This window comes from Zootoca vivipara, chromosome 11 (assembly GCF_965207765.1).
Source record: "Zootoca vivipara chromosome 11, rZooViv2.hap1.1, whole genome shotgun sequence".
NCBI lineage: Eukaryota > Metazoa > Chordata > Lepidosauria > Squamata > Lacertidae > Zootoca > Zootoca vivipara.
This window is the reverse complement of record NC_142594.1, coordinates 30,213,871-30,238,885: the sequence shown is the minus strand read 5'-3', so window position 1 is coordinate 30,238,885 and position 25,015 is coordinate 30,213,871. Positions and strand designations below refer to the sequence as shown.

At 42.7% G+C, this 25,015-nt stretch overlaps 2 protein-coding genes across 4 annotated transcripts in view; one reads left to right on the top strand and one right to left on the bottom strand.

The window, feature by feature from the left end:
- Positions 1 to 1,473: 1,473 nt before the first annotated feature.
- Positions 1,474 to 8,910, top strand: C1GALT1 (core 1 synthase, glycoprotein-N-acetylgalactosamine 3-beta-galactosyltransferase 1). Of its 2 annotated transcripts, none has more exons than XM_035129685.3 (4): positions 1,474 to 1,988; positions 4,508 to 4,748; positions 5,715 to 6,382; positions 6,905 to 8,910. In XM_035129685.3, the coding sequence occupies exons 2-4, from the start codon at positions 4,523 to 4,525 to the stop codon at positions 7,127 to 7,129; spliced, it is 1,119 nt and encodes a 372-aa protein (XP_034985576.1). In that variant the 5' UTR covers positions 1,474 to 1,988; positions 4,508 to 4,522; the 3' UTR covers positions 7,130 to 8,910. The 2 variants fall into 2 exon arrangements, with proteins under 2 accessions (XP_034985576.1, XP_034985575.1); XM_035129684.3 differs by having other exon boundaries at positions 1,620 to 1,988; positions 4,505 to 4,748.
- Positions 8,911 to 15,853: 6,943 nt separating this feature from the next.
- The window catches only part of COL28A1 (collagen type XXVIII alpha 1 chain), an 85,485-nt gene continuing 76,323 nt past the window's right edge, over positions 15,854 to 25,015 (bottom strand). For both annotated transcript variants that reach the window (XM_060280753.2, XM_060280754.2), the window contains exons 31-36: positions 24,642 to 24,678; positions 22,165 to 22,719; positions 19,510 to 19,670; positions 18,724 to 18,958; positions 16,976 to 17,152; positions 15,854 to 16,679 (exon numbers count right to left, since the gene is read on the bottom strand). In XM_060280753.2, the coding sequence (XP_060136736.2) occupies positions 16,980 to 17,152; positions 18,724 to 18,958; positions 19,510 to 19,670; positions 22,165 to 22,719; positions 24,642 to 24,678 (1,161 nt within the window). In that variant the 3' untranslated portion in view covers positions 15,854 to 16,679; positions 16,976 to 16,979. The remainder of the gene's footprint in view (positions 16,680 to 16,975; positions 17,153 to 18,723; positions 18,959 to 19,509; positions 19,671 to 22,164; positions 22,720 to 24,641; positions 24,679 to 25,015) is intronic.

Here is a 25,015-nt window from a genome sequence, read left to right as displayed (position 1 = left end):
ACCACTACATGCAATGTGGAAAAGGCATGGACAACCTAATCAAGGAGTTTTCAAACATCCTTGTGGACAACAGGATCTAGAACCAATTTAGACTGAAAGCAACATGTTGATAAGGATAAATTATTCCAGATGAATAAAAACTACATTTGTGTGCTACAAACAGGTTAGTGTGTACACAGCTTTTATCTAATTGTAATACCATTGACATCACTTATCTTAAATCAGCTGTGACATTCTTGCCTAGGAACATTTCCTTTTGAAACATTTTGTGTGTGCTAACTGAGTAATTACGCAAAAATTGGTTGGTTGGTTTTGCATATGACTTGATGGCTATCAGGTTTAGATGAACCTAGACATTTTTGGTGTGGGCTCCATAAAGCCTATATTGGGGGGGACGACGACGACGACTGTGTGTTTAATAATATCTGGGTATCCTGCCACTTATTTCACTGACACAATGAGAGATAGAATAAATGCATAGTGGCCAGTCTCAAAGGAGTGTGTTGGTGGTTGTAGTTGAGTTCACTGTATCCAGACATCAGACTGTTAAGGGCCATTTTAAAATGCACAGGTGAAAACACCACACATGACAGATATAACTGTTGTCTACCTCCATGGGCGTAGCCAGGATTTTTGTTAGTGGGGGCAGGACTTGGGGCAGGGAGGACTTTTGTTTGGAGAGCAGAACTTATGTGATTGGTCAGTTAGTTAAGTATTTCTATTGTTTTACTTGATCTGCCCCCGCCTTGACTACACCCATGTCTTTCTCCCTAACTGTGTAGACCTCTCTCTCTCTCTTTTTCCTTTCTTTTAATCATCCTAAGCATCACTTTGGTACATGCATTTAGTACGACGTGGTGCGTCTGCATGCAAAACTGTTTGGAAAACTGACATGAGTGCCCATGTCCCTGGGAGGTTCATGCATTGTACAAGCATAGCTGTTTCTGGCTGCTACAGGAAAAAGCAACTTGAATCCAAGCCTGAAGAGGTAATGCAACTTCTGTTTTATGGAAGCTCACGCTGTGCTGATCTGTATTGGGCCCCAAGTTTTAACAGGGTCCATGGGCGTAGTCAGGATTTTTGATTTGGGGGGGGGGGCGCAGAACCTCAGATTTGTACTGATTTTGATTGACTTTTTTTGGGGGGGAGCTGCCTCCCCTTGGCTTTGCCCTTGACAGGGCCACATTGAACCCCAGGCTTGAATTTCCTCACACCTGCTCTGCCAAATTAATCTTATAATCTATGTTCTACCTTTTGCAACAGCCCTATAAAACACACAGGGAGTGTGCCTTACACCCAGGGCAAAGAGCAAAAAGCACTTGAGCATGCTTATTGTTCCCCAAAGCAAGCTGGCTTTGCGATGAAATGGCGGGCCGAGGCGAATAGATTGCCTAGTAAGAACTTTTATTATTTGTTTGGTTGTTTAGTCAGAGGGCGCGACTCCCTTAAGCGACAACTCCTCGGGCTGCAGCTGAGTCACGAGGAAATGAAGCCCTCGGGGATTAAAGGGTACTGTATTTATTCCACCCCAGAAGCTGACAGTTATCCATCCCCGGAAAACGGCCCTGAAGAGAGAAAGCAACTGCCGGTGCCGGCGCTGCTGCTCCTCCCTCAGCTCTGTCACCAGGTGGGCGGGAAGCGAGGCCGGCCAGGCGCCGCCCCATCGCAGGGCCGCGGGCCGGGCTGGTTGGCTCCGTCCTTGGGCCTCATGAGGCAGCTGGCTCCGGGGCGGGACGGCCTAGGCCCCCCTCCTCCTCCCTCAGGTCGGGCGGCCCGAGGGTAGCAGGATGGGCGTCGAGTAGGCGCCGGCCTGCTCAGAGGAGCCCTCGCGCGATGGCCGTGACAGGGCCTCGCTCCCGAGCGCCGCTTCCGCCTGGAAGCCTCTCGTGGCTCCGGGGCGCCTAAGAGGAGGACGACGAGGAGGAGGCGCCTTCTTCCACCGTCCCGCGCCGCTCACTTCGGATGTCCTGACTGAGGCCCGGGGCAAGGTGAGGGGAGCGTGGCCGAGGGGAAGAGGGGGATGTGGGCTCGCCCCGGAGGAGGCGGGGAGAGCGGCGTGGCGAACACCCAAGTCGGGGTCACAAGTGTCGTGTGGAAACCATGTCGCGGGTGGGAGATAACGGCCTGGTTCGACGGCGACGAAGCCTCCCAAGGAGCCTTTAGGGAGAGGTGTCAACTCGCCTTTTAGCCGGGGCCACAGGTTTTTTGGGTTGGGGGGGGAGACCTCAGGTTTGTATTGATTTTTACTGTTTATTGGTGGGAGGCCCCCTTAGCTGCGCCCATGGGCAGAAGCTCAGAGTCCCCACTAAGCGAAAATCGGCTCCCCCCCCAACGCAGCTGGGCTCGCTTACTACATCTGATAGTAGCGATCGATTCACACCGTCGCCATTGGAGGAGAGCGGGGCCGGGGCGGCTTTTCTGGGTTGCATCCGCGGGCTCCCAGCTCCGTACAGTACTTGGAAGCGGAGGAGTGCATACAAGTGCTGGGAGGGAGCGATATAAATAATTTTATTTCATGGAATTTATATACACGCCGCTTGATTGGGGTTTAAACAAAACAAAACAAAACAACTTCCAAGCGACCTGTGGAAAAAATAAAACAATTTAAAAATTAGGAAAATTGGTAACCATAGCTTAAAACCTTCAAAAACAGTGGGAAGCCACAGATAAAACACACATGGACTTTCTGAATTTCCGGGTAAGCCTGTCTAAACAAACATGTTTTTAGAAGGCGCCGAAAGGAGGACGGCAAAGGCGCCTGCCTGGTTATCATCACTAGGCAGGGAGTTCCAAAGTGTAGGTGCTGCTGCCCTAGGCCTAAAACATGCGAGTCCTTACAAGTGCGGAGCAGGGATCATGTGGCACCTGCAACAGTGCCAGTTCCGCAGATCAAAGCAGTTCAGTGGGCATCTAGGGGGGTAAGGCGATCTTATAGGTTAACTACGGTACCTCTATACCAGCCTACTGCTTGAGCTTGCTGGAAGGACTGAAAGCTGAGTATTTCACAAGAGGAAGTGGGGAGGCAGCTTGGCAGGGTTGTAAAGGCCAGCTCACCAGTGACAGGCACGGGCCTTGATAACACTAGATAACACTAGGAAACAGGCTGTCAGAAACGGGAAGTTTCTTAAGTCTGCTGTGTTGAGATGCCGTCCCGAGGGAGTCATTTTGTGAACATTTTAAAAGGCAAATCTCACATGAGCTGCAACATGGGAGCAAATCCCATTTAAAGCAGCGGACATGGTACTTCCGCTTGCAAAGGATAGATCTGTTTGGCTGCAGTCTGAGGTACGTTTACCTGAGAGTAAGCCCCATTGGATGCAGGGAGACTTAATTTCGCTTAAACATGCATTGGATTCTCTCATTAGATGGTTTCATACCTCTCTGCTGCTGTTGGTGCATAAGCCTGAAAGACAAAAAAAGGATGGGTTTTTAAAAAAACCACCTGTGGTCCTACAGGAAGGTGGTTTTAAAATGTAATGTTTAAACTTTCCTGTAGTATTTTTGTATCACGCCACCTATGAAATGTATTCTTTTCTATAGCAGTTCTAGTCCTCCAGCACCTATCTTTTTCTTGTGGAGTTTAAAATATTAGGGAATGCTTTTTTCATATGTTAACCACTTTTCCCAGTATGGGAATATGTGGGAAGGAGGGAGCCTTGTAACTTGCACCAACTCTGAGAAAACGTGTTCCAGTTCTTTGCTGTTGCTGCTCCCAGGATAGGAGTGGGATCAAAAGGGTATAAACACTGGTGTATATATAAAAAAGAAAAGTGACATAGTATTGGTGAAACTGACAAAACCACCTTCCTTTGTCAAGTTTCACTGCAGAACTGGAAAGGTGTATGTAAAGGAAATGACATGGTGGCAGGCTAGGAGATTAAGGTTAGGCTGAAAGGTAATGAGTGACTGACCCAGTGAGCTTCATGACTTGAGTGGAGATTTGAACCCTGGTCTCCTAGATCCAACACTCTAACCACTACACCATACTGGTGCTCACACTATTCTCCCAGCATGTACACTTTGAATTTGTGCTGTTAGAAGATGAAACACACTTCAGAATCCAAGAAATCTGAAGACTGACCAGTAATATTGGTCAACAACTTACACTGAAAAAAATATTTTTCAGTGTAAGTTGTTGACCAATATTACTGGTCTTCAGATTTCTTGGATGCCTTTTGTTACACTGCCCCAATTTTAAATTAAGTTCACAAATGGAAAATTTTAAACATGAAATTATGGATGTGGCCATTGTTGCTTATTACTTTATTCTTATACTTTCTTATGAAATGGCCAAGTTTTATATTTTACTATGTTTAGAAAAACAAAATATTTTTATACTAGTTCAAAACACAGTAAATAATTAAGTATGAGGCATCTTCAAAATGAGGTATAATCACAAACTAATTGCATGGAAAGAAAAAGTATGTTCATATGGTCAGTGTTTTTCTGCATTTTTATCTATGTTCTCAAGCATAACATAATTAGTGTTCTTTCTCTCCCACAGCAGAAATCTCTTCAGGAAATGGCATCTCCTAAATCCTTAATGCATTTTTTGACCTTTACATTTGGATCAGCAATTGGATTTTTCTTATGTTACTTGCTATTTAGTCTAGTGTTGGAAGAACAAGTTAAAGTTGAGCCTCATCTCGTTTACAACAACCCTCATGTCCATCATTCAGATGGTGATGATGAAAGCCATCAGCTGAAAGGACAAATGAATTTCAATGCAGATGCTGGTCAACATAAAGGTATATTTATGCAGCTGCACAGAGCATTACAGTTCAGTTTTCTTTACAATATATAACCTTGTACTTCCCTTGAAAATGGATTGTACACATATCCCATGTTATAAGTATTCAAAATAAATAATTCATGTATCTTTCTAGGATACAGGCTTAAGTTTTTTCCTAAATTGTTTTGTAACATTAAAATGTTCTGAGTCCGCAATTAAATGCCAAGAGCAACCAAATGCCTTAAGAAGCCAGCAGCTCATTATCACATCTACTTTGAAGTGAGTTACATTGCATTAAATGTGGCTTATTCTCATGGAAGTGCATATATGATTGTGTTTAAGTTTGTAAAGCTGAAAACTTGTTGCTGGTGGCTCTGCCCCCCCCCTAAAAAAAAACCCCATAGTGCTGATATCTAGGAATCTGATAATTTCTCCATCTTCCCAACTGTCACTCAGATATTGATATTATAAAAGCACCTGAGAAATTGAAATACTTTTCTTATCCTGTTTAAAGGGGATGGAGAATATCTTAACATAATTTAGCATTTAAAAGAAAGTGGATGTCATGATAAACTTTAACTGAGGTGATGTTCATTTACAGTGTAGACAAGGATAGTTCAAAGCTTTCAGCATACTTTTACAAATATTTATTCTGTTAGCCTTGCTCAGTATCTTCCCTCCCGCAACATTCCAAGTTTGTAGAATCTTGCACCTTTAAGAGTGTTGGAGCAGCTGTCCCATTATTGTGGCTGCCAGAGCTAATGGCAAACCGTGTGTTCTTTAGAAGTATACACCTTTCTGATGTGCCAACTTAGGTATTGTATCTGTCAATTAGGGCAACATACTTTGTTTTTTGAGGGCGTAGCTCTAAAAAGTGGCATGTAAGTACTTGGAAGTGCATAAATAAATATGTGGTGTTCTACTTGTGTGAAAATTCTAACATACTAATGGTATTTTCCAATTTTGCTTCCTCACACCCCAGATGAAAATAAAAATATTGCTGAAGAACTGTACCAGAAAGTAAGAATACTTTGTTGGGTGATGACTGGACCTCAAAATCTGGAAACGAAAGCCAAACATGTCAAAGCTACTTGGGCCCAGCATTGCAACAGAGTGCTATTTATGAGCTCTGAGGAAAACAAAGACTTCCCAACAGTGGGATTAAAAACCAAAGAAGGCAGGGATCAGTTGTATTGGAAAACCATCAAAGCTTTCCAGTATGTACACGATCACCATCTTGATGAAGCGGACTGGTTCATGAAGGCAGATGATGACACGTATGTTGCACTGGACAACTTGAGGTGGCTTCTTTCAAAACACAGTCCTGAAAAACCAATTTATTTTGGAAGGAAGTTTAAGCCTTTTGTGAAACAGGGCTACATGAGCGGAGGTGCAGGTTATGTGCTCAGCAAAGAAGCTCTGAAGAGATTTGTGGATGCTTTTAAAACCAACAAATGTACTCATAGCTCTTCCATTGAAGACTTGGCATTAGGCAAATGCATGGAAGGTATTAATGTAGAAGCTGGAGATTCCAGGGATACAACTGGCAAAGAAACTTTCCATCCATTTGTGCCAGAGCACCACTTAATTAAGGGATACCTACCCAAAACCTTTTGGTACTGGAATTATAACTACTACCCTCCCGTAGAGGTAAGATTTTTGCAGTGATTGGAGCTATTGTGATATCTCTTCACAGTCTAAATAGGCCACTAGAAAATACCTTTTAACTTTCTCCATATATAGCTGCCATATACTGTCACTTGTTTGCCCATCCAATTGAGAATTGTATTCTGATTTATTGATTTCCAAATTCTTACATCTGCTAATAGCTCTTTAAACACACACACACACACACGTATCTGAGCCTTTCTATATTGAATTTCTTTTTTCTAACACTTAAGCTTTATGGGTATCTTGCCAAATAAAATTGGGCAGGTGGAGAGAAGAAAGCATTTTTCTTATGTCCCCAAAGTGATTCTGCTATAGTTTGGTACACTTATGACCAACTCTGAAACAGTGTATTTCAAAAGAATGCTTTTACGCAGCAAAAAACGCACACCCTGAGCAGATTGTTAAGTGACAAACCATAGTTCATATTTACACTTAAAATATATTTAAAACATTTATTTCTTTATCTTGCCTGTTCATCATGCTTTTTCTCTTTCATGGCAGGGTCCTGGCTGCTGCTCTGACCTGGCAGTTTCTTTTCATTATGTTGATGCCACCACTATGTATCAGCTGGAATATTTGTTTTATCATCTCCGTCCTTATGGGTACCAGTTCAGATACAATCCTGATGCTCCTAAGGATCAAGGAAAACAAAATTTAAGTGATGCAGCAAAGGGTGATATAAAAGCCAAAGCTGAAATGGAAAAGCCTTTGAAATCCTCTAAATAAAATGTTTGGTACTGCACTGAAGGCGCCTTATGGAATGCTGAACTATCACATTTAGCTTACAGTAGAGCTAGATGGATTTCTTAAATAATTATAAGTGTTCCTTCATGTGGCTGCAGCCAGCAGATTCTTTTCTAATCATGCTGGTAGCAAGGTCATGCCATGAGGACTGCAAGGTCAAGTCTATAAAGCTTTGTAGTGAGGAATGAAATGTCTTTAATCTTGATTTAGTAATGTATGCACACAAATCTTATATTGAAAAAAATATCTGTTTTTCACACTGACACACAATATGCAGTATTTTAGTCGTTTTTATCATGAAACAATGCTTTGTGTCAATTCTTGGACACCTTCAATTAATTACATTAGATACTGTTGCATTCTTTGCTAAAGGATTCAAATGTGGAGTATTTAAACAGAAGCTTATCCTGACAAACTTAGCTGTCAAGAAATAAGCCTCCTGCTTAGATGCCAAAGCTTAACATTTAGATCTAATTTTTGAAATGTTGGATTTTAGTTTCATACATTGGAAGGAAGTCAGAGTGTTTGGGATGTGGCAGAAGGTTAGGTAGAAACTTGAATGAGGATCTTGAGTTCTGTAGTATTATAATGGGCACAGTTTCACTAGATAAATTAAAAGCATATCTAAATATGTTTATCGTGCTTCATCCAGAAAGTTGATTACTATAGGAACTACTATGATAGTACTATAGGAAGCAGCAAGCTGTGCATAGCTCCATTCTGGTTTAATGCTATTGATTCCTTTTCTTTCTTTCTTTTTTAGAATTATTTGTTTATAGAGCTGGACCTGCAACATAATGTGATATTATGTTGCCTGTTTAGAATGTTAAGTGTTCGTTAGTTTCCATTTAGGGTTAGATGGCTGTTATTGTTCAGTTCAACTTTAATAGTATATTCCTGTTTACTGTGTTACATCCTTTTGGTTAGTCTAAAACATGATTTCCTCTGTGTGTTTCAGATGGTTGTGCTATTGTGTTAGACTCTTTTAAAACATAGATCTTTATCCACACATGAAGGAGCTGTGTACTTTGTGCTAAACTTAACAGTAGTGCAGTTTTCCTGTAGCCATCATGCTCTCACACTCTAGATATTGTGTACTGAAACATCCTGGTTTCCCCCCTCCCCAACTTCAAATTTAGACTTTTCTCACTCTATAGTCCTGCAAAAGTGATCTACCAAGGCTTGTTTTATGTTTGCCTTAAATTCATCATATTGATGATAACAGTGAGATTTTGTACTTGATGGTGTTTGCTGGTTATAAATCATCACCAAGTTTCCTGAACTCATTACTATGTGCTTTTTAATTGAAATGGGGCACTGGAGAATTACCACTGTCTTATAAGATTGTTTACTTCGAGGTTTCCGTATGCAGAACCCCTCTGCCCCCTCTCCATTGTTTAGGCATGGGATAATAGTATTGTTCTGTTGCCACTGTTGCTCTTAATGAATGCTCCGTACAATCTTAACGTTTCTTCTTAACCTAAGGAGGGTTTACCTCACATGAAAATAACAGAGTAGATTTTTTAAATTTATGCTATAGAGCTGTCTGGAGAAGTTTTGAAAACTGGAATTTCCAGAATGTTGCAGATCTTGGCTTTTAGACGTGCTGCTTCTCTGTTACATCCATCACGAGGGGAAAGTGCAAAAAATAATAGGCATGCCAAATTCTCAGAGCATCTCTGGTGGCAGATGCATTGCTGAGACAAATGTTAAACTATTGCTCAGTAGTAGAATAAATTTTTGCTTATGTGATATATAACATCGTTTTAGTCTCCAGCTTGTTTATACCCGTCTCTTTTTCTCATTTCGACTTTAGTGGCATTCATCTGTCTGCCCTGTGTCACATGGCAATCTACCTCAAAGTATTTTCCAAGCACCTGGTATAAATTGCCACTGCTTTAGTGAAGTGTGTGGCCAATCTTCGGATGGGGAAGTGAACTATTCTAAGTCATTTTGCATTAAAGCATCAGAATGTTAATTATTAGACCCTTTCTATTCATGAGTTTAGGTAGTTGAATGGCTATCAGTTTGTCAGCAAAAGGGTACTGATTTCTGCATATTTGAGGGACTCTCTAGGTATACAGAAGCTGAAATAAAAAATAAAAATTACTCTCCTCAAGGTGCATGGAATATTGATGTCAGTTGAGTGAACCAGATAAAGCAAACCAGAACCAGATAAAGCAAACCAGAACCAGATAAAGCAAACCAGAACCAGATAAAGCAAACCAGATATGGGGGTGGGATTAGAAGGAATTGACCTTCTCGGGCCCCTGACAGCTTACAGGAAGTATGATGGTATATATTGCATCTGATTAAAAAACCCCTTCTCTGCATTATACAGAGATGTTTTAGAAATAAAGGAAAATATATATGTACATGCATTCTGGTTTGGAACCTGAGCCTTCTAGCATATAGGAACATAGAAAACACAGAAATCAGCCTTAGAGCCAGACTGCTTGTCCATCTAGCCCTTTATTGTCTCCTCGAACCAGCAGAAACTCTCCAGGATCTCAGGCAGAGGTCTTTACCATCACTTTCCACCTGATTCTTTTAAGCAGCCAAAGGCCTTGGAGGAGAGGGCTTTGCCCTTGCTTTCCACTTTGAGATCTGAAAAGCAATAGAAGGCTCCTGTTCTGGGCTGGTTGAAGCCCTGAACAGAAGCAGTTATTTTTCATGTGCTGGGAAACACAACAACATTTCCTTGCAGGTGGCACTTGTATGCTTAATATATATTTTTTCATCTGGGGTGAGCTTGACAATCATTTGTATCGACATGGCAGCTCCTGGCATTCCAAGGAGACAATATGCTGGCTCCTGGGAATTCAATAGATCAGTAACTCAGCTGGTCCATTGAGTCCAGAGTTATTGTGAATAGTATAAGACTCTCCCTCTATTTGCTTAGTTGTGTATATTGTTTAAATACACATGGGATGAGACTTTTAAATCCTAGAATACACCCAAACTAAAAGACCTTAATTTTAAATTATTGAAACTTTTTTGTTTATAGAAATAACACCAGAACAAATAGTCAATTCATGAAGATCGATATTTTTACTACTCAAACCTGGCATTTCACTCTCCCCTTGTTTACTTCTATCTGAACTCTTTCATCAATGCCTCCATTCTGTATCTTCTCTTTCCCTCCCCCATACACTCTTTCAGTGCTTCTAACTCTCCCCTCAACTTGTCATTTTCAAAATCTGTCAGTTGGAATCCACCCAAATGTTCCGTCACACGCCCTTGCTGTTAATCATTCTCCCTCTTCTGTTACACCCCCTTCCAAACAATTGTCTGAATTTGATGTTCCACGACAACAGAAAAGAATATAAATCATGGTTTAAACAGTACTACTGAATTTCACAGGTCTGTATTCCTTTTGCAGAGCTCATTTGTAACACCCCTTTCCTGGATCAAACTGAAACTTCAGAGTTAATAGAGCCAATATGTACAATGCCCACTGAACTGTCACAGGTATCATGTTGATAGTTCCTTTTAAGGAATCTGATTTGAAGAACCACAACTGGTAATTCAGAGTCACAGCCTCCTTCAGTTTATCTGTTTCTTCAGAAACAAGAATGAGGCCCACATTTAATCTGGGCGTACATTTCTAAGAAGGATGTTTCTTGTAGAGTCACAGAATAATTATTCAAAGTTCCAGCAAGGTTAGCAGTTCCTTGCCCTCCTGCAGTGACAAATGCATATTCACCTGTATCCCCAAGTTTAATATATGAATACAATGGTCCGTTTGCATCCACAGTCAGTTGAATTTATTTTCTGATCCCTGCATCTTGGCAGGTTCTAGACATTAAAGCAAGATAGAGTTCTTGTTCCCAACTTACCAAGGTTTCACATTTCTTTTTCCTTTTGGTTGAGGTGAAGTCACCAAAGTTTTATGTTGTATTCACAGATGTTTCTCCAGGGCTTAAGCCCGTCTGTTATGTTAGATTTAGAGTATTCAGTAGCCTTTTTCTGATTCCCAACAGCCGAGTCACTTTTCTACAGACTCAAATCCAAATCATAGTTCTCTCAAGTGAAGTGTGTTGGACAGTCATTTGTATTGGCATGATGACTCATGATGTTGTAAGGGCCCCCATACAATTTCTGCAAACTCTTGCAGAAATGAATATGCACCTACTGCCTCAACAGAAGCAATCTTAATATGGTCTGCTACAGAATCACAACTTAAGTTTTACTTCCTCCCTATGTCTAGTCTTGCTGTTAACTCAGCAGTGGTGGAAAGGGTATTCCATACTACATTAGCACAAGCTTCAGCAAATTCAGGGTACTTTATTTCACTATTCCTTGGCAGATGAATTCTCGCTTGGAACCCTCTCAAGATGGACTTCTGCAACTGTTCATGCTCTTTTGGTTCCAAATCACCAGTACTGCAAGCCACTTGCCCTGGTACACCATAAGGAGCGTGAACAGAGTGCAGGTCTCAACCGAACTCTTCTGCCTCCTACTTACAACTTGTACCCAGGCCACTTAACACCATGAGTTGGCTCTTGGAGAGTGCTGTCTCTAAGCTGAACTGCTGTGGCTCCTGAACCCTCTTTGTCAAGGCTACCTGGGTGGTTCTGTGTATGCACTCCACAATCTCACATTTTCCACAATCTCACATTCTCTGACTTCTCTTGTAATAATCTTCAATTCATTCTTCTTTCTACGTCCCTGAGCTTCAATCCATGTTTCCTCTGGGCCTTTTTCTCCCTCTACTCCAATTCTTGGCTCTCTGTTTCATTTCCAGACAGGACACCTCAAGCTCAGGCGCCATTTTTAAAACCTCTATGGAATCAGGATTCATCCCTGCATCTTTGTTACCTCCATTGGAATTTGGTGCTTTCTTATAAGGCATTATCTAGCCTCTACTACCTCTCCAGACCAAAATAACACTTGACTGCATTGCTCTGGGTCCTCGCTTAAAGTTCTGAGTTGCCAAAATTCTGGGGTATTCAGGACTTCACCAGTTTTATCCCATGATTTCCAAATTCCATGAATTTGGATGCTACCACTTTGCTGCCAAGTTGGGACATCTTGGGGTCCTATAGAAGGCACCTGGGCATCATTAGGCTTGTTTTGTCAGCTGGTTCACTCAGTCTAGACTTTCCTTTTTCTCAGAACAACCTGCTACCTGCATGGATCAGCCAAAGATGTGGGATGACACTTTGATCCTAGAATCATCAAAGCCAGAACACTTAGATGAATTCAAGAACATTGGCTGTATTTATAGAAAATAGTACTGGAACATATGTCAAATGATAAAGAACAAATTGTTTTACTATACTAACCTGGCATACCTGACCTCTCTTTACAGCTGTCATAACTCATTTACCCATGCCTTTATTCTCTCTCCCTTCAACTGTTCTTGCTCTGATTCCAGTTTTTCATCACACACCCTTGCTGTCCATCATTATTCTACTGACTTTTCTGTTCCACAGTGGATCTTCAGGATCTTAGGCAGTTTCACATTGTTTGCTGAAGCACAGCAGCAGAAGTCCTTGGTAGGGGGAGTGGGGGTCTTCCTCATCCCTTTCCTTTCCCCCACAACATCCAAAAATCACTACAAGGCTCCTGCTTCATGATGTTTAGAGGTCCCAACAGGAATGGCCCTTTTTTGGGGCCTGGGGATGCACCACAGCATTTTACTGCAGGTCCCCCTTGTACATCTAAAGTTATTTCAGTTGGGGTCTGTCCATCATTTGTAATGGCACAGCAACAATAGTACCACATAGGGAGCAATCTTTGCTTTTTACATTAGTGCTTGTTTTATTTGCTGATTTTTAAAGTAAAGGCTTGGATCGATTTCCACCAGTTATCTCCACATGTTACATAACACATCATTCTAGAACAGGCACCCCCAAACATCGGCCCTCCAGATGTTTTGGACTACAATTCCCATCATCCCTGACCACTGGTCCTGTTAGCTAGGGATCATGGGAGTTGTAGGCCAAAACATCTGGAGGGCCACAGTTTGGGGATGCCTGTTCTAGATTCCCCCCCCAAAAAAAACCTCAGGAACAGCAGCTGTAGCTAGAAGTCTGAGTGTGCACTGTTATTTAGTCTGAGCGAGCCACCGTTATTTAGTACTGGGAGTGCAATGGCTACCACTGAGCCAGCTAAACATTTATTTGCTTTTTGACCAGGAGTGCCTTTAGCAGGAGAAGGCACAGGTTACCTTCTGGGAAGCAGCTTATTACATTGGGGTTCAAATTTTCTTCCACCTTTTCCTTTGAACTATTTTTTCTCTCTCTATGTTGTATGTTCAGTGTAGAGAAGCGGAATAGCACCCAGCTGCCATATTCGGAAGCTTGACTCCTCCTCGTTCATCGCATCCCTGATCTTGGTTCTAAAAGGTGGAAACCGTAGTATATTAAATGTCTAGTATTCTTAATTACAAAAGCATGTTTGCATCTAAAGGCACAAGAGATCCCTTTAGGTATTGGTGTACACTCTTGTGGATTGGCATAAAATAATGGCTAGCTGAGTTGGCCACGTCCACATCATAGACTTAAGGCATGGCTTCTTCCAAAGAACTGTGGTGACTGTATTTTGTTACAGGTGCTGGGAATTGTAGCTAAGGGGCAAACAACAGATCTCAGGATTCTTTGGGGGAAGCCGTAACTATTAAAGTGCTACAAATGTAGTTCCAGCATATAGTGTGGATATGAACATTGCTGAACTGAACTTCAGTTTTGATCCGCATTGCTTTTGTATTCTTTTGTGTTATACAAAATGTGCTTGTCTTGTTCAGCTTGTGAAAAAACATTTTGCAAATTGTTGCCTAATGAGATTATTTTAATCACTTTTCGTTAAATTCACTTAACCGTTTTTAAAGCATATTTTAAAGGAGTATTCAAATTACTTTGTCAGAGTGATGAGATGGCTTCTGTACATATTACAATTCTAACTGCTTTGTTTCCATTTAACTATAATAACAAAGGTTAGGATTGTGAGACTTCTATCTGTGGAGAAAGTATAAGCTGGCCCCATCCTTGATCTCGATGTATATTGTAAAATGATACCATACTCGGATTGTAAAACTTTTTTGTGTGTGTTTCGTGTATTAACAATGTATATTGTGTACAACAAACTGTACAAATCTTACTAGAAACACATCTGAAAAGATAAACTTAACTGCTGAGCAGTGTATTGAGTTTTTAAGTGACAGGCTAAGGGTTTTTTCACAGCAAATGGTGACTGACTGGTTTGTTCATGTGATAAATATAAATCACCGTTTTTAAATATCATCTTTGAAGTGCCTTTCTCCATTTTTTAGCAATTAATTTAAATGAAGTGCACAAATAAAAATAACTTATGTCAATTAAAAAAGAACTTCCTTGTGGCTTTCAGTGGTATATGTTGTGAATTCCATTATAGTGTTCTGAGCAATGGATCAAGAGATACAAAGTGTTTGAGTTGTATCTGAGTTTTAATCAAGTAGACACCTATTTAAATTGACCCATACGAGTCATGAGTGTAACTAATACTAGTTACAATCCCTTTATACGGATGGATACTGTGTTTATGATGCTTCTTCCTGGAAAGATGGATCATATAAAGAGAACCAAAGAGCTGCCAGATCTTTGGCTCATCTAGCTCAACTTTATTCTGATGCAGCAGCTGACATGTTTACTTTAATATTGTCATCTGATATATTTATTTTAAACTCTCTTTAACATTGTATTTTAAAATTGCTGTAGCCCACCCTGGATGTTGTGGTGAAGGGTGGATAAGAAATTGAACTAAGCTTTATAACGTCCCACTTATTCTGCCAGTTCTGTTACCTCAAATCAAGAGAGCCCCCTTATCCTGTGTTTTTAGCCACTTTCTTCAATGGAGTTTCAGAACAATCTGTGTGCCAATAGGTTAATGCTGTGCCTGAATTAAAGTTTACTTACATTGTAGTGCTGTAGATTTATTACTTTTTAAAATTTAAACTAGAAATCACCAGAAAGAGCCTGACTCAGTGTCAGAGTGAACTAATAAAACCATGGCCAAGATTCAGGTGGGGTGTGGTAGCTATTTTATTTATTCACTGGAAGGCCTCTATGTGATGATACCTGATGGCTCTGCTGTTTATGAAGGGCAAGGGCAAAACCTAATTGCAGTATGATAAAGAAAACAAGGCAAAACCTTGTGTGCTGAATGATGATAATTAAGCACATTCATGACATTTGCCAGTTACACCCGGCTTAGGCTTATGTAAAGAATTAGTATAAATAGGAGGCACTGCAAAGGACAGGCATGTACATTAATTCTAATCCACTAAAGTGGTCCATGAGCAAGCTTCTACTGTGGGGGTGGAAATGGCTAACCTCTGGTCCTCTAACCTTCGGCCCTCCAGATGTTTTGGACTAAAATTCCCATCTTCCCCGACCACTGGTCCTGTTAGCTAGGGATCATGGGAGTTGTAGGCCAAAACATCTGGAGGGCTGCAGTTTGGGGATGCCTGGACTACAGTGTCTCCTCATCCTGGACTACAGGTCAGCACTGTAGCTCAGTAACTAGCTAGAGGACCCCAAGTTAACTACCACTGCTGTGTATCAAACCACTTTCTGAATGAGGAACCATAACATAAATGAAACATGCTGCGGACATCCCTAAAGGAGGTGATTGAATGATCCATGGTTTAGTGTTCAATATGTAGACAATTACACAAATGCATAACTGCAGCATTTCCACGTAAGAGCGGACACACACACCCTCTTGTTCATATAATCAGTTTAATCATTACCCATCAATTTTAGCTTGTACAGTACTTTTGCGTAGTGGCAAGGTCCAAAAAAATACACTTATGTACATCTTTCAGTGCTTTTTTTCTGTTAAAATTCCCCTATAAATTGATTCTACTCTTTACTGCACTCATTTTTACAAGAGCCCTGAGAAATAAAAATGTGTGGATCGAGCTTTAACAAAAAATCCCAGAATTAGCAACCCTGACCTGGCCATAAGCCATTTTTGTTACTCATCTGAGCTTAACTGGAGTAACTTGGTGGCTCTTGTTGTGATGAGGATACATATGGAGCGCCACCAGTTCTGTGTGTCGAGCTGCCCACCACTACAACGGGATCTTGGCTACTGTAGACATATAAAGGGAAAGAAAGCAAATGCCCTATCTTTTGATGATCCTTGGCTGCTAAATGTAGGCATTCCCATTCAAAGGCACTTTTTTCCACTTGTCGCTTTACCAGTTTCAGGTATCCTCCATTGTTCTGCTCTTCATTTCCAAATAAAAGGTCATGCTCTACTAAAGCTAAACATTAAAATCCTTGTTATCTTGTTAAAAGTTCCTGAAACGCTGCCATGGGCAGTACTAGAGCTAAAACACAAACACAGAAGTATTAAGATGCTTTTTGGCAAGTGAAGCTATCAATTACGAAGATAATATGTTCTATAAAATCCATTGAATGCATTGTAAAAAGCAGCAGGCGTGGTACAAAACTAGTTAACACAGCATTTGGAACACTCTGGTATCCTTATACAAACTCCAGGAATATTTCACTTTGTTTTCTTCTCAAAGCTCAAGTTCGCTCTGTAAAAGAACACAAAAACAACATTCATACCTGAAATACGTCAACAGAACCTTTCCACTTCTGTAATAAGAGTATTCTGCTCTTAACTAGTTCAGCTCTAAATATTAACTCCTTCCTGCTCCAACTTCCAACGAGCAGCCTTAAAGTTTTTAAAGAAAAGGCAGGCAATAGATATTTATAAATAATTGCAAAGTCACAGAAGAGTCAGCATGATCTCTTGTGCATATAAGATTCGCATCTGACTGTTACAAGGAAAACACTCTTCAGCAGAGGTCTTGCTATTAACATGACGTACCCGCTCAGTCCCGAACGCAGGTTTCCCGGCAATCCTGTTCCGTCTCAAACCTATTTAGGTTACCGTTGCAGCCTCCATACCAAAAGCGAGCACAAGAATTTACATCCTTGGCATAATACCACATCATTGTATAGTCTCGGCAGTCTCCGGTTTTCATTGGTTCGAAACATCTGTCATCTGGAAACAAAATGGGTTGGGTTTTGCTTGTGTTTGTTTTTTGTTTTGTTTTGTTTTTTCATCTACTGAAACCTCAAATTCTACAGAAGCACAAAATCTTGGGTCCCTGCTATGGTGCTGTGAATAGGTGCACCTGAGGTATTTTGTAATGGGAGGGTGTGTGTGTAGACAACAGCCACTCCCCTCTTTTCTACAACCAAGGCAAACCTAGCTTACTCCTGTGTTTGCCGGTTCTGCTAGTTTTCCTACAAAGCTGGGTTGTACACAGCACTAACTGTGGTTTGTGGGTGTGGCTCTCTATTGTCCTTCTTCCCCAAGAAGAAGTAATGTTGTAGTACCATAGTTTTCTTTTTACGTTCTGTGTGGAAGCCCTTCAAGTTTGTCCACGTTCCATTCAAATACAGAGGTTTATTTCATTCTATTATTTACCACTCTTGCACACAAATAACTTGGGACATCAATGGCATTTACTCCCAGGCTGGGATTGGACATACAAAACTCTCTGTCTACCCTGTTTCTCCGAAAATAAGACGTAGCCATAAAATAAGCCGTAGCAGGATTTTTAAGCATTCAAGGAATATAAGCCATACCCCGAAAATAAGACATAGTGATAGGTGCAGCAGCAATGCCAGCCATGGCAGGGGGGGAAGGAAAAAAATAAGACATCCCCTGAAAATAAGCCATAGTGTTTTTTTTTTGAGGAAAAATAAATATAAGACGGTGTCTTATTTTCAGAGAAACACAGTAGTTAATGTGCCCCTCTTGTGGCTGCTATGTCCACAAACACACTGATGACATGCTAAAGACTGTAACCTGTGCTTTATTCTGTCTTTGCCTGCTTCAGGCAATGAAGTGATCTATGAAAAGAGGAATAAAATCTTTCCCCTTAACTGGTGACCTTGTTCTGTTGCCATGTGATAGCCTTTAATTTCGCTGTCTCTAACTTCAACGTTGTGGGGAGGTGACCTATACAGTCATACCTTGGAAGTCGAATGGAATCCGTTCCGGAAGTCTGTTCGACTTCCAAAACATTCAGAAACCAAAGCGCGGCTTTTGATTGGCTGCAGGAAGCTCCTGCAGCCAATCGGAAGCCCCATCGGCCGTTCGGGTTCCAAAAATAGTTCGCAAGCCGCGACACTCACTTCCGGGTTTGTGGCGTTCAGGAGCCAAAACGTCTGAGAACTAAGCTGTTTGAAAACCAAGGTACGACTGTATAAGCAAACTCAAGACCCATAAAGGCCCATAAAGTCTGTACATAACTCAGCTGGTAGACCATGAGACTCTTACTCTCAGGCCTGTGGGTTCAAGCCCTATATTGGGTGAAAGATTCCTGCATTGCAGGGGGTTGTACTAGATCAGGCATCCCCAAACTGCAGCCCTCCAGATGTTTTGGCCTACAACTCCCATGATCCCTAGCTAAGAGGACCAGTGGTCAGGTATGATGGGAATTGTAGTCCAAAACATCTGGAGGGCCGAAGTTTGGCTATGTCTGTACTAGATGCTGCTCATAGTACCTTCCAACTACTATGATTCCATCCCTTAACCCTTCCATTAGAAGAATCCCTTCACACCTTTCGTATGAGGCTGCAGAACAGCTGACAGAGGTTGCACATCTCTAGTTACATTAGATACACGAGTTATATCTGGCTTGGGAGTTCTGAATTCAAAAAACTCTTGTGCCTCATGAACAGAAGGGGCGGCTGGTCGCCTGTGACTATCAGGAAGTTGCTTAGGAGGAGCTGTAGTAACATAGCGGTCCCATTCAGAATGTGACACGCCTTTCTCACTAGGAACCCCTGGCGATAGCTATAGAAAAGGAAATAGAGAATTAAATGTCAGTGGCAAATAGGAATGGGGGGGATTCTATTCAGTTCACATCTCAAATCTGTCAAACTCACACTTTCTGAAACAATATGAAAGTTTAAAACACAGCCATCATTCATCTGTTTTTTCAGTGCAGTTCTCCAACCAACCAAAGTTTATGAAAATGAATGTGTATGGCAAAAATGAATGTATTAATGAAAATAACACATAAAGATGCATTGTATTAATGTGTAAAAATTGTATGCAAAAATGTGTTTGTTAGGGAAAATTTGCTCTTGAATGCTGAAGAATTTTCAGGAGGATTTTTTAAATACAAACTCCTGCAGAAATTTGGCGAACTGAATATATGATTGGAAAAATGACAAAACTTTCCAGCCTTCATGGTAAAACTAGGTGAACTTAAATACCAAGGCCAAGAATTGAAACCTGGGGGGCTCCTACATGCAAAAATAAATAAATAAATAAAACATGCTTTGCCACTCAGCTATAGCCCTTCCTATATACAGTAAGCACAAGTCTTTAGGAATACTTACAAAATCAGTAACATCCGGCTCATGTGTCTCAACTACAGAAAACTGACCAGTATGCTTCGTTCTTGTCTCAAGCCCTGGAGAAAGGACTGAGCTGAGCACTTTGGTGATATAGGGACTGAAATCATTCTCACAAATTTGTTTGAAGATCTTATTCTCGAGAGCTGAAAGGGTTTGAAAAGGTCAATGCTGTTAGATGGAAATACCCATACACCAGGAATGAGACCAAGCTGATCAGGGCAGTCTCGAGCAGGTCGGGCGCCCTGGCGCTGAGGCGCAGAGATCGCTCTGGTGCCTCCGCCCTCGCAGTGCGCAGCATGGCTTCCACGCGGCTTCGCCGCACAGTGTCCCATGCTACCAGGACTCTACCTACAGCCAGCCCTGAAGCTGATGGTGAAAGGCCCATTTGTTTTAACCAGGGGCCCTCCAGAAGTTGTTGGACTCCCAGCAGCCCCATCTGGCATGGCCAGTGGTCAGGGATCATGGGAATTATATGAATGAATCTATTATTTCAGTCACAGACCAGTTCCAGCTCACATACAAAATCAGGGAAGTTATGAAACACAATAGGGATACATTTAAATTGGCAGTTCGGTATAACAGGGACAGTACAGATATAACGGCAGTTAAAATATATAAATTAGATCTTACTCACTAAAATATAACCTGAAGTTGTCATTTAAAACTTACGGGGAACCAGACAGAGGGCCTTCTCGGTAGTGGCACCCAGGCCCGGTGCGTCCATTTAGGCGGACTAGGCCATTGTCTAGGGCGCGGAAATGGAGGGGGCGCTGCCGAGCCTGCCCCACAAAAGCCCCGCCGCGCCACCGCCGCCCTCCCAAGGCGCGTGCTCGTGCTCCTCCTGCCTATGGAGGGGACGCCGAGAGCTCCTCAGCGGCAGTGGTAGTGGCGGCAAGTGCCCGCAGCCGGAGCCTTCAGCTATGGGCGCTGCCGCCGTCGCACACTCGCTCGCTCGCCGAGGAGCCCCCAGCGTCCCCTCCACAGGCGGGACGAGCGCGAGCCAAAAGGAGTGCTCAGCGCCCTCCCTCCCACAGAGGGGACGCTGTGAGCTCCCCAGTGGCTGCAGTGAGCAAGCGGCGGCAGCACCCACAGCTGAAGCCTTCAGCTATGGGCGCTGCTGCCGCCGCTGCTTCCTCGCTGCAGCCGCCGCTGCTGAGGAGCTCAAAGCGTCCCCTCCACAGGCGGGAGGGCGCCGAGCTCCCCTCTTGGCCCGCGCTCCTCCTGCCCATGTAGGGGACGCAGGGGCATCAGCGGTGTGCGTGCGTGCGTGCGTGCGTGCGTGCGTCATGATGCATGCGCGCCTGGGGGGGGCGCCAGAAGGTGTTTTCCTTAGGGTGCAAAAAGCCCTAGCACCGCGCCTGGTGGCACCCGCCCTGTGGAACGCCCTCCCAGCAGATGTCAAGGCAATAAGCAACTATTTTACTTTTAGAAGACAACTGAAGGCAGCCCTGTTTAGGGAAGTTTTTAATCTTTCATGCTGTACTGTTTTTAATATTCGGTTGGAAGCTGCCCAGAGTGGCTGGGGAAACCCAGTCAGATGGGCGGGGTATAAATAATAAATTATTATTATTATTATTATTATTATTATTATTATTATTATTCATGATGATATGACAGCTTGTTCCCTAAGTTTTATGGCAATCACATAGAATTTGGCCCATGGGAATTACAGTCCCAACACCATCTTGGAGGGCCACAGCTTCCTCACCCCTGCTTTAAATTGAGGTCCGCTCCACTGTAGGATGTGTACGTGTTGTGGGAGGGTTAAGATTGTTTATTTTTTTAAGCAAAGAGAGTGAAGGTTATGGTTATTAAACTGTCTTGTGGGAAGGACTGCAGGAGTAAGGAGGAGCACACACCCCCCCCCCCGGAGAAGACCACCTCCAGGTGGACTCTTCACCTCCATCCCTCCTGGGCCATTCTACTACCATCCTTTGGGAAGACTACTGAGGACATTCTCCATGTCGACATTGTTCATCGTTGGGTTCTTTCTACAGTGGAACCTTGCTTCTCAAATGGCTTAGTTGACAAACAAATCGGCTTCCGAAAGCCAAAAACCCGGAAGTAAGTGTTCTGGTTTCCGAACGTTTTTTGGAAGCTGAACTTCCAACATGGCTTCTGCTTGGTTTTCGAATGGTTCCGGGAGTCGAACGGACTCCCAGAACAGATTATTAAGTTCGACAACCAAGGTTCCACTGTAATGTGATTTAATGCTACCTGTAAGCCACCTTGGAAGGAAGAGCACCCTAGCAGGCAGGATAAGAATCTAACCTTTATAAAGTTAAGCAACATCAGGAAGCAATATCAGGGGGAAATGCTTCCATAGCTATATAGGTATACACTAAAAAAAAAAGGCATTGGTGCTCTTCCTTATTATACTTTATCATCATGCAAAAGCTCCCGCTGCTATCTATATCAGGCATCCCCAAACTTCGGCCCTCCAGATGTTTTGAACTACAATTCCCATCTTCCCCGACCACTGGTCCTGTTAGCTAGGGATCATGGGAGTTGTAGGCCAAAACATCTGGAGGGCCGCAGTTTGGGGATGCCTGATCTATAGCAACTAAAATTTATAATACCAATATGCATTACTAATATTCCAGCAAATAACATTCCAGAGAGGTTGCTCCCTCCTACCTTGCAGGGTCATGAAATCATCTATCTGGTAGACGTGCTCTGGGTCCGGGTCAGAAGCGATGAGGTCCAGATCTTTCCGGAAATTTTCAAAATTGGGATCGCTCTTCTGAACCACCCCAATGACAAAGATTTCAATGTTGAGAGCATGGGCGTTCTTCACAACAACCTCCAGCGAATTCTGATCTCGGCGATCTGCTTGCCCATCCGTTATCACAATAGCCACCTTTCTCACCCCTGGCCGGGCGGCCTGGAACACATCAATGGCGTTGCTGAGAGCTGTGGCGGTGAAGGTGCCTTCCCCCAGGTACTGCATGGCATCGACGGCACTTTTCAAGCTGTCCTTGTTGGGGAACTGCTGCAAAGTGGACACCAGCTCGACTTTGTGGCTGAAGTTGATGATGCCGACCCGAGCCGTAGCTTGGTTGACGGTGACGGCGTCAATCACCGTTTTCACAAACCGTTTGATCCGGTCAAAGTTCTCGGGCCCGACGCTTTCCGAACTGTCAATCACAAACACGAGCTCCAGAGGGTTTTCTTTGCACTTAACACCGCAGCCTGTTAGAAAGGGGATGAGATGGGGTTAGAATTAAGTCAGCTATCTGATATGTAGATTTTAAATAATTCCCCAAGAGTTGCAGACTGGGGTCCAAAAAATAAATAAATGCTCTGATGTGCACACAAGGTGCTTCCTCTGTCTGTGTGCATGAGAAAGGCTTCCCTACATTCCCTTCTAACAGCAACTTCAGATACATCTTGGAATAAGTGTGTACATCCTGTTGAAAATTAGGAAAACAGTGGACAACCCCACCTGTTTTATGTAGATGTGAGTCTATGGTTCCCAGCACTGGTGAACACTGCACAATCATGATATTTGGAATAACTGTTCCACTAAGGGTGGCTTCATACATGTGATTTTCTTCTTCTTTTCATTGGTATAGTGCTCCTCACCTCACACAGAGGTAGAGATGCAGCAAGACAGTAAAGGTAAAAAAAAAAAAAGGTAAAAGACCCCTGGTCGGTTAAGTCCAGTCAAAGGCGACTATGGGGTTGCGGCACTCATCCCACTTTCAGGCCAAGGGAGCCGGCGTTTGTCCACAGACAGCTTTCCAGGTCATGTGGCCAGCATGACTAAATTGCTTCTGGCACAACGGGATACCATGACAGAAACCAGAGCGCACGGAAACGCCGTTTACCTTTCCGCCGCAGCGGTAGCTATTTATCTACTTGCACTGGTGTGCTTTCGAACTGCTAGGTTGGCAGGAGCTGGGGCAGAACAACGGGAGCTCACTCCGTCGCGGCGATTCGAACCGCTGACTTTCTGATCGAGATAGTAACCCTGGTCTGTTTTAGGAAGGCATCTCCACTGACCATGCTAGCAAAAACGAACCTTATCCGTGCCACTTTTCTCCGATGTAAGATCTGGAGACCTGCTATCTCAAATAGACATGCTTGCTCCCTTAACACACGTGTCACATATTATGGGAAAGGGCCCAGGTTGAACCCCCCAGCATCGCCAGGTAGGGCTAGGAGAGACTCCTTGCCTGAAATCCTGGAGAGCCACTGCCAGTCAGTGCAGATAGTACTGAGCTAGATGGAGCAGTGGTCTTCCTCTGTATAAGGCTGCTTCATCGGTTCTATCACACTTCTCATGGTGGGGAGAACCACCCAGAGCACCACAAGTCCCATAAAGCCATTCTAATTTCTGTCTCTCTTACCCAATAAATTCTAAAAGCTCCTAGATCTCTGTCCCAGTTTATTAGCAATAATGCTTTGTTAAAGGCAACAACATTGGTTGCATAGCAAATGTCCAACTGCAGAGTGTACATAAAACACATTAACATAAAAGGCCCGTTTACACACATTATATAGGTAATAATAATATGCTGGATCCAAAATGCCCTTCTGCGTACAGAAAGAACTTCCTGCTCATGCACTAGAATATTGTGTCAAAATAGCGGAACTGTTTAAATGATGTTGTTCTGCTTGTTGTTCAAGGCATGAGAATTCTGCTTGCAGGTATGAGAATTGCTATAGAATTTGCCTATTACAGTTGTACCTTTGTTTTCAAACAGCCTAGTTCTCAAACGTTTTGGCTCCCGAATGATCGAAACCCAGAAGTGACTGTTCCGGTTTTCGAACGTTCTTTTGGAAGCCGAACGTCCAACGGGGCTTCCGCGACTTCCAATTGCCTGCAGGATCTTCTTGCAGCCAATCAGAAGCCACACTTTGGTTTTCGAACGCTTTGGAAGTTGAATGGATTGCTGGAACAGATTCCATTCAACTTCCAACATGCGACTGTATAACACTGCAGAGACATAGACCAGTACTTGCAAAACAGCACGCAGCTATTTTCCTTTCACTCATGGTTCTTTAGACCCCACCCAATAAATGTACACACTTCCAAGGTCAATTCTGAATTCTTTCAGAGAAAGCAACTAATATGATTAAATGGTTTCATTCCTTCAGGTAGATCTTACCACATATCTCCATTATGAGTTTGATTACGTCTTCTTTCTGAAAGAGAGGAGCCAGTTCAGTTGTGATTTCAGATTTGGAAATCAGTTATGCATCATTGCCTAATTGTTCCCCCCCCTTCTTTTTCCAATGGAAAATTGAATGCTTGCTTTGCATAGTGTTTTGAAACACTAAAACATATTATTGTTACAGTGATATTCAGATGGTTCTCTGAACATGTCTAAAAGGGGGGAAAGAATCATGTCTACTTGCATGGGAGTGGAAATTGCCAAAATTCACTCAATTATCTCATCTCCAGAATGGAAATTAGTGCAGCAAATGCAATCCGTGTTTTCTGCTGTTTTCACAACAGTCCGCAAACAATATTTAATTGAGA

Coding starts and splice junctions, on each gene's coding strand:
- C1GALT1 (XM_035129685.3), top strand. CDS start 4,523: ATGGCATCTCCTAAATCCTTAATGCATTTTTTGACCTTTACATTTGGA. Junction 4,749..5,714: donor AGATGCTGGTCAACATAAAG/GTATATTTATGC, acceptor CTCACACCCCAG/ATGAAAATAAAAATATTGCT. Junction 6,383..6,904: donor ACTACTACCCTCCCGTAGAG/GTAAGATTTTTG, acceptor CTTTCATGGCAG/GGTCCTGGCTGCTGCTCTGA.